This window comes from Narcine bancroftii, chromosome 1 (assembly GCF_036971445.1).
Source record: "Narcine bancroftii isolate sNarBan1 chromosome 1, sNarBan1.hap1, whole genome shotgun sequence".
In the NCBI taxonomy this organism is placed as follows: domain Eukaryota; kingdom Metazoa; phylum Chordata; class Chondrichthyes; order Torpediniformes; family Narcinidae; genus Narcine; species Narcine bancroftii.
In genome coordinates, this window is record NC_091469.1 from 79,193,722 (window position 1) to 79,205,760 (window position 12,039).

At 38.8% G+C, this 12,039-nt stretch overlaps 1 protein-coding gene across 2 annotated transcripts in view; it reads left to right on the forward strand.

The window, feature by feature from the left end:
- The window catches only part of trpm6 (transient receptor potential cation channel, subfamily M, member 6), a 131,682-nt gene that overhangs the window by 89,249 nt on the left and 30,394 nt on the right, over positions 1-12,039 (forward strand). For both annotated transcript variants that reach the window (XM_069930635.1, XM_069930643.1), the window contains exons 22-26: positions 3,005-4,155; positions 6,845-6,954; positions 7,931-8,063; positions 9,390-9,487; positions 9,800-9,855. In XM_069930635.1, coding sequence (XP_069786736.1) covers positions 3,005-4,155; positions 6,845-6,954; positions 7,931-8,063; positions 9,390-9,487; positions 9,800-9,855 — 1,548 coding nt within the window. The remainder of the gene's footprint in view (positions 1-3,004; positions 4,156-6,844; positions 6,955-7,930; positions 8,064-9,389; positions 9,488-9,799; positions 9,856-12,039) is intronic.

Genomic DNA, 12,039 nt, shown 5'->3' on the forward strand with positions numbered 1-12,039 from the left:
GTTTTGTGTGCCTGATGGAGATGTGGGGGGGGTTGGTAGTCATGGTGGGGAGCTGGCTGATGGAGGACCTCAGTTTTCTTCAGGCTGACTTCCAGGCCAAACATTTTGGCAGTTTCCGCAAAACAGGATGTCAAGCACTGAAGAGCTGGCTCTGAATGGGCAACTTCCCGGGTCCTCACCCGGGAAGAGACATATAAGGCTGTTGAACAACTGAAAAGTGGCAAAGCAGCAGGTATGGATGGAATCCCCCCAGAGATCTGGAAGGCTGGCAGCAAATCTCTGCATGCCAAACTGCATGAGTTTTTCAAGCTCTGCTGGGACCAAGGAAAGCTGCCTCAGGTCCTTCATGATGCCATCATCATCACCCTGTACAATAACAAAGGCGAGAAATCAGACTGCTCAAACTACAGGGGAATCACGCTGCTCTCCATTGCAAGCAAAATCTTCACTAGGATTCTCCTAAATAGAATAATACCTAGTGTCGCCGAAAATGTCCTCCCAGAATCACAGTGTGGCTTTCGCGCAAACAGAAGAACTACTGACATGGTCTTTGCCCTCAGACATCTCCAAGAAAAGTGCAGAGAACAAAACAAAGGACTCTACATCACCTTTGTTGACCTCACCTTCGACACCGTGAGTAGGAAAGGGCTTTGACAAATACTAGAGTGCCTCGGATGCCCCCCAAAGTTCCTAACATAGTTATCCAACTGCACGAAAACCAATAAGGTTGGGTCAGATACAGCCATGAGCTCTCTGAACCCTTCTCCCTTAATAATAGTGTGAAGCAAGGCTGCGTTCTCACACCAACCCTCTTTTCAATCTTCTTCAGCATGATGCTGAAACAAGCCATGAAAGACCTCAACAATGAAGATGCTGTTTACATCTGGTACCGCACGGATGGCAGTCTCTTCAATCTGAAGCGCCTGCAAGCTCACACCAAGACACAAGAGCAACTTGTCCGTGAACTACTCTTTGCAGACGATGCCGCTTTAGTTGCCCATTCAGAGCCAGCTCTTCAGCGCTTGACGTCCTGTTTTGCGGATTAGAGGAATATCTCATGACAGAATACCAAAGAATCTACTTGATAAAGAACTGATTGGTCATGTGGTGGCAATAAAAATTGATTTGAAGACTCTCTTAGGACATCCATTTTTTAAAATAATTTTTTATTTTTCACATTGTGAACCATATCAACCAAATATATACAAACATTTCTCATTAAATATACACAGTGGTATTTTCTCCCTTTTTTTCCCCCCTACCCTCGAAAACCAATATATATTCAACATATACAATACAATAAAAGTATTAAACAATGTCATCACACAATGAAATATAAACAAGAAAAATGTGTCATCTACTTTTACACACTGGATCAAGTCGTTTTGTCTTTTTATCATTTTAGGGGGTTGAGGTCTGAGGCAAGCCCTCTCTGTTATATTCCATGTATGGTTTCCAAATTTGTTCCAATAATGTGACTTTATTTTTTAAATTATATGTTATTTTTTTCCGATGGAATACATTTATTAATTTCCATGTACCATTGCTGACTCTCAGGGTCTCTTCCATTTTCCAAGTTGACATTATACATTTTTTTGCTACTGCTCAGGCTATCATAATAAATATTTTTTGCACTTTATCCAATTTGAGGCCTAATTCCTTACTTATATTACTTAGAAGCAAGATCTCTGGATTTTTTTTTGTGTGATTTTATTTAATATCAGATTTAGATCTTTCCAAAAGATTTTCACTTTTTTACATGCCCAAATTGCATGTACTGTTGTTCCCATTTCCTTCTTATAGCGAAAACATCTATCTGATAATGTTGGATCCCATTCTTTTAACTTTTGAGGCGTAATATATAACCTGTGTAACCAATTATATTGTATCATGCATAACCTTGTGTTTATTATATTCTTCATAGTTACAGAACCTAACCTAAATGTTGAATGGTCTCCTAATGTCCAGCTGTACATTTTGAAAATATGATTACTTTTCAAATTAGTTTTGCCTCAGAATTGTATGTATGCGTGTTATAGTCGATACCATGTAAAAGTAACCCCCCCCCCCTTTTTTTTTGCCCCAGAAATCTGGAATTTTCCATATATCATGAAAATGTTGATCCCCCTATATTTGGCCATAGCCTCCCACCCATCCAAGCTCCTGAAGCCCTAACAGCGGTCTCCCGCCTAGTCCCCAGCTGCCCACCCGCCAGTGCTCCTGATCCTCTGACCACAGACACTTGCCTAGGCCTGAGCCGCTCATCCATCTGATCTCAGGATGTCCTGACCACCGTCTCTAACTCAGGCCCCAGCCGCCCACCCTCCGGAACTCCTGATGCCCCAACTGTGGACTCTTGCCTCCACCCAGCTGACTGCTCATCCAAGCTCCCGATGCCCTACCCACCCTCCCATCAAAACTCCGGCCGCCCTCCTATCTGAGCATCTGATGCCCTGAACTCAGGCTTACCAATCAGTCTCAGCTGGCCGCCATCCCATCCAAGCTCCCCAATGCCCTGGCTGCCCTCCCATCCGAGCTCATCGACGCCCTGGCCGCCCTCCCATCCAAGCTCCCCAACGCCCTGGCTGCCCTCCCATCTGAGCACCTGACGTCCCGAACTCGGGCTTACCACCCGGTCTTGGCCATCTGTCCTCCCATCTGGGCTCCTGACGCCTTGAATGATACAGGCATGTGTTTAATCGACAACCTTTAAATTTTATCCTAAAGATTGGTCCACAAAATTCAACCATTACAGGTGTATATATTGATCAATCCATGTTTTCTTTCTGATTGGTACATGGCTGAAAAATCTCTGCCTTTGGGTGAATAATCATTGTCAAGATACATGGTGGGTTCTGACTCAACAACATTTTTTTCTATTAACTTCGTAACTTTAACATAATACAATGATCCAAAGCATCCAGATAACTATTCTATTGTCTGTGTCAGTTAATGTGGAAAACTTAAGGAAACAGAATTTCCAAATGTGCCTTTTATTTTCTAGAGTGGAAGAGATGGCAGTGCATTTGAAAGAAGTCAACGAGAAAGTACATTTCGTCAAGGAATCTTTGCACTCTTTAGACAGTCAACTTGGGCACCTTCAAGATCTTTCAGCTCTCACTGTAGACACTCTGAAAATGATTTCTGCTGTAGACAGCTTAAAAGTGGACGAAGCATTCCTCGGGAAAAGCATGGATAACAGTGACTTTCGTAAATTGTCACAAAGCTGCACCAATGAGATTCATTTGAATCCCTTGGACAATCTTTCTGTTGAGGTTCAAGCAAAGCAAAACCATTATTGTAATCCAGCTTCACTCCTTCAAAATTTGGGTTATCATAATCCATGCGCTTCTAGTCTGTCAATTGAATCAGAAGGGCAAGATGATAACAATCAGATGTCTGTTGTCCAAGCACTTTCTAAGCAAAAAGAATTTGAAGGTCCTACAGTCATGTCAATGGCATCATCTGAACCCATGTCACCTCACAACTGTGATCAATTGTTCCAAATCCCCTGCCCCATTCTACGCCATAAATGTCCAGAAGCCCGCTTTAATATGTCACTTCCGAGCGCTCCAACATTGACCAAGTTAAATGCGATAGTTCAGAAGCAACGTGAAAGCTCTTGGACCATCCCGGTACAGTTCAGCTTTCAAAGGATGGTCCCTACCCGCAATGAAGCGGACAATCATGATGGGAAACAGTGGGATCTTATTCATGTGTCATCTGCGAGGGCTGATAACCTTTCATTAAGTTCTGTGTCTCCTCCCATTGTTGATGAATCTTCCCAAGTACCAACCAGCCACATTGAAGATGGTTACATAAATTGGGCGTTCAATGAAGATGATGAAGAAGGGGTCTTCAGTGCAAGTTTGAAGAGTCAAAATATAAAGTCTCTCCATTCTTTACTCAATGTGGGCTGTACTTATGGTGATGGTGGATCACATCATGCTCGTGTGAAAAAGGCTCGATCCTTGTCGTCGAACTCGGACACATCCGGACGTAGCACAGAAAGTCTGGCCTCTTTCTCCAAACACAAATGCAGGAGTATTTCCTACTGGATAAATCCGCTGAGGAAACATAGCTCTTCTCGATGGAACAACTTCAGGTTAAAGATTCAAAAGGAAGATAATCAGTGGCGGAAATGTCAAAAGAAAGGTGATGTAATTATATTTAGTTATGCTCATAAACCTACAGACTTGAGGAAAAACTTAAACTATGATTACTTTACAAATTGCGTGATTAATGCACAAGTAAATCTTGCAATTATACTTCAACACAAATGTTAAACAAGGAAATTGAGGTCAAAATTTGGTTCTTTTCTCATGTATTAAATATTTGGCAGGACCATCCCAAGGAATTTGGTTCAATATGAGATGTATTCTATAATCTAAAATAGTATAAAAGCAAAATGATTAGAAAATTGAATAAGAAATCTAAACGCCTAGACTAATAGATCAAGAATTCTCATCCCATCAATGCATTCAGCAAATTTGTATTTAATTTAAAAACACCTGGACCTAAAGAGCTAATTAACAAAAGTAAAAATCAAGTTGAGAGATTGTGGTTTAAAAACTCACAAATTGCTAAATATTGGGTGTGTTAAGAATTGCAACATGCAACCATCTGCTATCTATCTGTTAAAAGGAATATTTCATTGTGGTTTCTGAGTCCGCTGCTGGGGCTTCACACTAGGCAGAGAAATTCTCTTAAAGATACAGAATTCTTTTAAGGAAGCAAGAGTGCCCTTTATAACCAATCTAATCTACAGATGATGTCAGTTCGACACAAGGTTGATTGACTGTTGATCACTCTCAGCGACCTGAGAGGGCATTTCATTGTGATAAATAGGGAACAAAGATTGATCTTGTCAGGACTGTATGGAAGCCAAGAACTACTAAAAAAAAAGACAGGTTCTAATCACAGTTAGGTCACTTCCCTGTTTCTTAATTATAGTAGTTAGAAAAGATCATCCATGGAGTAGTCCAATCTTTTGGGACTGCTTTGCCCTTCATTATAATTATGGCTGATTCCTCCATCCCAGGTCTTAATGCCATATCTCTTTCCATCCAAGTTGATCTCTTTTTAGTGTCTAAATTTTCCTTCAACATATTATATAACTTATGAAAAGTTTTCTGTGGCGGAGAATTCCACAGGTTCGCCATCTTGTGAATTGAGCAATTTCTCCTCATCTCAGTCATAAAAGTCTGACTGAGACTGCAACCCAAAGTTTTGGATTTCCCACCAGAAGAAACAATCTCCCTGAATCCAGCCTAAGAAGTTTTATTAGAAATGTATTTGTTTCAGGAAGAATCCCACTCATTCTTTGAAACTCTCATGAATATAGGCCTTGTCAACCTAATTTCTTCTCATGGCACCACATTGCTGTCCCAACAACAGAATTCAGAATTTATTGTTATGAACAAGTCATGAAATTTGGTGTTTTGCAGCAACATTATAGTGAAAACATTCATGTTATAACCATATTATAACATTACTATAAAATTTTTTTTAAAAATCGTGCACGAAAAGTAAGGCAGTATCTTTGGTTCACTGATTATTCAGGAATCTGATGGCAGCGGGGAAGAATCTGACCTTGTGCCATTGAGTGCTCATCTTTAGGCTCCTATACCTTTTTCCCGATGTTAGCAGAGTGAAGAGGGCATGGCCCAGGTGGTGGGGGTCTTTGAGGATAGAGGCTGCTTTCTTAAAACACCGCCTCATGTAGGTATCCTCGATGGAGAGGTCTGGTGCTTGTGATGCCGCAGGCCGAGTTAAAAACCCTCTGGAGTTTATTCTTGTCCTGAGAGTTGGCGGTTCTATACCAGGCAGTGATGGAGCCAGGTAGAATGCTCTCCACAGTACACCTGTAGAAATTGTGGAGAGTTTTCAGTGACATACTGAATCTCTTCAAACACCTCACAAAGTATAGCCATGGGTGAGCCTTCTTTGTGACTGTATCAACATTAGGGTCATCATAATCCAGGACAGATTCTTGGAGATGTTGACATCCAGGAATTTGAAGTTCTTGACCCTCTCCACTACTGAGCCTTCGATGAGGACTGAGTTGTGTTCTCCTGTACCGTAATCCCCAGATTTCCTCAGGTAAACAATAAATAACATCAATGTATCATTCTTTAAAAAAAGCACATTTTTGGAATAAGGCAAATAGGTGTCTCAACTCAATTAACCACTAAAACCTATAAATTCATTGAATCTCAAGTACTTAAGTTATGAGATGTAATGATACAATACATTCAAGTTGGTTTGGCATTCATATAGTCTTCTGGAAAAAATAACTGCCAATGCATTGAAGTAGCAGATTACTAAGTGTTATGTTTAATTGCTCTGCAATATTCCACTAGTGACAAGACATTGTAATTGGAAGAGTTGGCATAGTATGAGTCCACTTCGTATGGTAGATCTGGAAAAGCTGACAAACAACTTTTTAAAAAAAATACTTGCATAATTCCAATGAATCTGATGATTGAATGTGTCCATTCATGGTCAAGGCAGCTGAAGTGAAATGTGTAATCAGCTAACTACCATGTAGTGAAAAGTGATGAGGGAGCAGGATTTTCTGCTGCACATTAGGGTATGGGTCTCATACTGAACTGCGAAATCATCCAACATTAATTTATTTTGTCCAAAACGATCTCTGGTTTCCTATTTTAGTTCAGTTGCCAGGCGAGTTCACTGAATTGATCCTTTTACCTTGGCAAACATGGTGTCAACTAATATTTAGATCCTTTGTCGTTAATCTATGACAAACATGAAAACTTATTTGATATTTACATCTTGCGCTTTATATGTTTAACTTAATGAACTTTTTTTCTTCCACCTTCAGCCTTTACAAAAACATTACAACCTTATCACTCAATGAGGTCAAAAACAAAGTCACCAAATGATGAAAAAGCATTGTTCAGAGAAAAAAAACTTCAAAATCTGCATGTACCGGTGGGTAAGACAAGAAACACAGTTAGTGACAATATAAATTATATTACTGTATACATCAAATAGGATTTGCACATCCATATTTTATATACAGAGGTCTTGGTGTCAATTGTTCTATTGTGATTTTTTTGTGAAGCTTGTATGAACATATCCTTTCCATTTGTCTCCACACACCACTTTTAATGAAGGATGGGAATTGTATGGAACTTGGTTCCAAACACGTTAATGTTATTGTATTCAGTTGTAAAGTGAATGGCATTAGCTTATTCCATTTACTGTTACGTGCATCAAGGGAGACCTTTCAAGTTCTGCCAATATCTCTTAATGCCAGTATTGTCAGTCTCAGTCAGTCACGTCACAGTGGTAATCTTCTTGCCTTTCCAAATTTGCCATTGCAGCAACCACCCCCCTCCCCACTAATGAGATTGAATCTTCATTTCTGTCATCTATTTTCTAGCAAGGTTTGCCAGTTGCATCTGACCTTAACATCGCTAGATCTTTTATTCATGCTTAAGAAACTATTAAAGATTTTTTTTCAATTTATTGAGCACGGGTACAAAAGATTTCTTCATTGCCATTTAAAAAAAACCCAAAGCAGTGGGTATTCTCACCAGAGCTATTTCATTTCCTCACCATACATTACCAGGGCCATATCATTTGATTTTGACACTTCATCTGTCCACTGAATAAAAATCTAATTCCAGATGGAGTTCTTGAGGTAAATATAGCCTGATTGAATTTAGCTTTTATTGTTTATTAAGCAAAGATATACTTAGCTTTGCAAGAACGCTGAGCTGGGATGGACGTAAATCTTTGGGATTTCCTGGACTTTTACCCCAATTGCTGACTTGCAGATGTTTTAGTTTTCCTGAGCTGGAGGCACAATGAGAGCTGGTGAAAAAGATGGGTGTAGAGCATTTTACCTTCATTCAAGCCTTCTGCATATCTCCCATAAAGCGCTCAATGTGGTTTGATGCAGGTCCTCACTGTAGATGGATGCTCTCTGAGGAACTTAGACTCTGATCAACAAGACAATGCTGGAAGTGAGCAGAAGTTGGAAGAGAAAGAATGCAACAAGGACTGGTTGATTATTTCCACATACAACCACATTGGTATGTTTCTTTACACATTGCTTGCATTTTAAAAAGGAAAATCATGTTGTAAATTGGCATAATATGCCAATGTGCTGGAGAAGCTCAGCAGGTCATGCAGCATCTGTGGGAAATAAATGGTGACCAACGTTTCGGGCCTGGGTCCTTTGCCATGAATAAGAAAAAAATAGGCATCACAGGTAACAGGTGGATCTGCAGATTTTCTTTTTTAAATGTAGACTAGGGCATTCATTGGAACAAATTGCATTAACTAATACTGGTGTATAGCAGTGTACAAACCAGTAAGCTGGGACTTTCACTCGCGGGTTGTGATTTACAGAAGTCTGGATTTATTGACAGATCTTTATATTCAGTACTAGGGGAAAGTCTTGGCTGAGATTTCTTGGTATAATGTTGGATCTGGCACAAGATCAGAGAAACTTTTAGTGATTATTGGGGTTATTGGGTCTTGGATTCTTAGCCAAGGGAAGAAAAGTGTTTTCATGTGTTACATTCAGAAATGGGAATGAGATAATAATCACACATTTTAATTTAACTTGTCTTCCAAAATGGTTGAATAAACATGGGAACTTTGACAATCAAATGTGATGCTACATTTGGTTCACCCTCCAAGTGACAATGTTGAGACCATTTGAAAATGCCTCCTCCTGAAATCTCACCCCATATCTTTCCGAGATTGGGTTCCGTCCTGCCACGTTACTTGTGTGGAACAGAACCAATAGCTTTGCACCAATCCCAGGTTTGCAGTGGAATTGAATCATTTATCCATCGGGATTTAAGCATGTCCCAGAGGTGGATCGAGTCCACCTCTGCTATTTAAATTCAGTTTCCAGCAGGAAAATTTCTCCTATTTTTGTGCTAAATATAGAAATAGTTTTGTGGTTATTGAAGTTTAATGTTTACATTTGAATATGGACAAATTGTTTGGAATTGATTTGGGCATAAAGCCTCACTGGCAAGTTACCTTATAGATATTTATATTTGGTCGATATCTGGCCTGTAATAAATAGAAATGACAAATTGAAGAATATATCTGCTCATTGGATGATCTCTAATCTAAATCTAGACTGGAGGTTAGAAATGAGGAAACATTAGCATTAAAAGTTATCAGTTCTGTAACTTGTGAACATGTATGCTTTTCTAACCTCAGTTAAACACCTGAAAATATTCTTTCATTAAAAGTAATCAGTCTTTGGCTCTATGCATAATGCAAAAAAGTGTGATTTTTTTTCCCCATTTTTGATTAGACTTAACACAAAACTTGGCAATGTTATCACTATAAAGATCTACAAGACTAAAATTATTACTTTTAATTTGTTTTAACAGGATATGATGCAGACAGTTATTCAAATGAAAAAGTTCAGAGTCAAGATACCAACACATTATCAAAGCCATGCAATGAAGTTTTGAGGACTTCTTTCGAGGTGATGTATTCTTGTGGATAATTCTATTGTAATAGAACATGCAGATTAAAGTGGACAAAGTAGATTTATTTCAAGCAACTGAAATGTAATTGGATTGGAGGAAGGAGTCAGAGGGGTGTTTCTCAGTGGTGTTCCACAAGGACTGGTGCTGGGTCCCTGGGTTAGCTGGTTGAGTACCTTTGCTAGTGGACAGTCCCATGTAAACTTTTTTTTTTATGGCAACTTAAAACTTGAGTGGAGAAGAGAGGCAGATGACAAAAATATTCCAGAACATCTAAAACTGATTTCAAAGAATATTTTTTCACCTTTTAGGATTTGGCTGAAGGATCCCATTGGCAGAGTAAGGATAATTTAAGTAGGAAATCTTCGTAAGTATTTCAGTAATTTTTCACATTCATTCACTTTTCTGTGCCCACCTTTTATTGCTAACATAGAAATTAGTGTCCTTTCATACCATTAAACTTCTGGAAAGTTTTGAAATCATGATAGATCCCATTTACATTGCTCTTTCTCCTGTTCTCTTTCATTCTCCTTTTCTCTTTTTCTATTTCTCTTTATATTTTTCTCATTCTCTTTGTCTTTCTCTCTCTCCTCTCTCATAGCAGAAGCACTTCACTAAGTTGAACCTGTTACCTTGTTGAAATAACAATGACTGCAAAATTCTGCAGACACTATGACTTCTACAGAAAAACATTGGCCAGGCAGCATCTATCGAAAATAAGTTGATATTTCTGGAGCTAACCTCTACTTATAAATTTCATCTCTTCTGGAAAAAGGTGATCATTAAAGTGAACCGTGATCCCTTCCTATTTTTCCAGTGTTATTTAATTTGCTATATGTTTCTGTGAGTTTACTCTACAGTACAGTGCTTTCCATATCACTTATCTTCAACTTTGCCTTGCTGTGCTGTGAAATAATTTAACACTCTGCTAGGTATTATTAATAATCACTTAAAATGATTCTATAAAGAATTAGTGGCAGGCTGCCAAATATAACTTAAAGGCCAAATATTAATTTCTGTCAAGTTCCTTTCCATTCAAGGATGGTGTAGCTTTCGTAGTCTACTGCTGCTATGGCATTTCTTCTTTAAGTGAGTGTTTGTGTTGTGATTTCTTTGTTTTGATGTTGAGTGGCAATTTAAGAAAAGAAAAATAATTTAAAATAAAACTCTTTCTGACCTGATATCCAGTTAAGTATAATGAATGACAATTTAACTGAATCAGCCTTATTACAAGGACACATTTACTTTCCTATTATTGTATCATTATTATCAAGAGGAGCATAAAGGGATGTCTTCAAAAATGTGGATAAGCATTACATTAGCTGAACATGGGGTGCAATCCAATTATGTTTCAAATATGGTCCAGTTTGCTTTCCCAAATATATTTCTAACTGAAACTTCAGGGAGGCATCAACATTTTTTTTCAATTGTTCCACACTGTTTATTCTGTGTAGCAACTCTCAATAAGTTGAACAATTAGTCTTTAATTGCTAATAGTTTTATATTGGGACCTAACTAAAAATTTGGGAGGGAAGAAATGAATGGAGGTATGTTCCATCTCCTCTGCTTCCTTGGGAGTGCACTCTGAGATGGAAAGTGGTAGGTGGGGAACACAGAGTTGGCAGGAAAGTTTGAAGTGAGCAGTCTGTTAAAATCCAGAAAGTGGTTTGGGGTGGGAGAGAGGAAGATGTGTTGTGGGATTGTGTTGGATCTGATGAAAATGATAGAGATATGATCCTATTACCAGTCACATCAAGTGAATGCAGTTCAGACCATCACACAAACTCCCATGCCTCTGCCACTGACTCCATTTACAACTCTTGGTGCCTTGAAAAAGAAACCAAGATTTTAAAAGACTCATCCCACCCCACTACACTTCCTTCCCTCTCTCTCTTCCCACCAATAAGAAGATTCACGAGGTGTAAGATCCTGCACCATCAGATTCAAGGACAGATCCTTTCTTGCCATTATCAGACTCCTGAATGAACCCTACACTTGTAAAATTATGTGGTTTTTACTCCATGTCAACTGATCTTTCCTTAAAAGTCTTCATTTCTAACACCTGTACTGTGTTTTACTTGCTGTACTATGTCTGGGATATCTGGCCAGATTACTTGCAAAACAAACGTTCTCATTGCATTTTGGTTTTTGTAGCAATAAATTTGAACTTGATGTTCCTCGCTTCCCCCTTCTGCATTTTCAACTTCCACTTTTCTTCTAGATCTGAGGAAGAGTCCCTGATCTGAAATATTAACCGGTTTGTCTTTCCACAATCCTGCTTGACTGGCTGAGTTCTTCTGGCATTTTCTGCTTTTGTGTCAAATTTCAGCATTTGGAATTTCATTTGTTTTCCATTATATTGGAACATTAACTTTTGTGGATTGTAGGATAATCTATTTCTTGTTACGATCATTCAGTTAGGGATCAACAATGGCGTTTAATTACAAACTAAACTGCAGTCTGAGTGTGATCCATCATTAGCTCAGTTGCATGATAGCAGGCTAAACCAACACTTGTATCCATGCCAACATTAGCAAGATAGAAACTGATA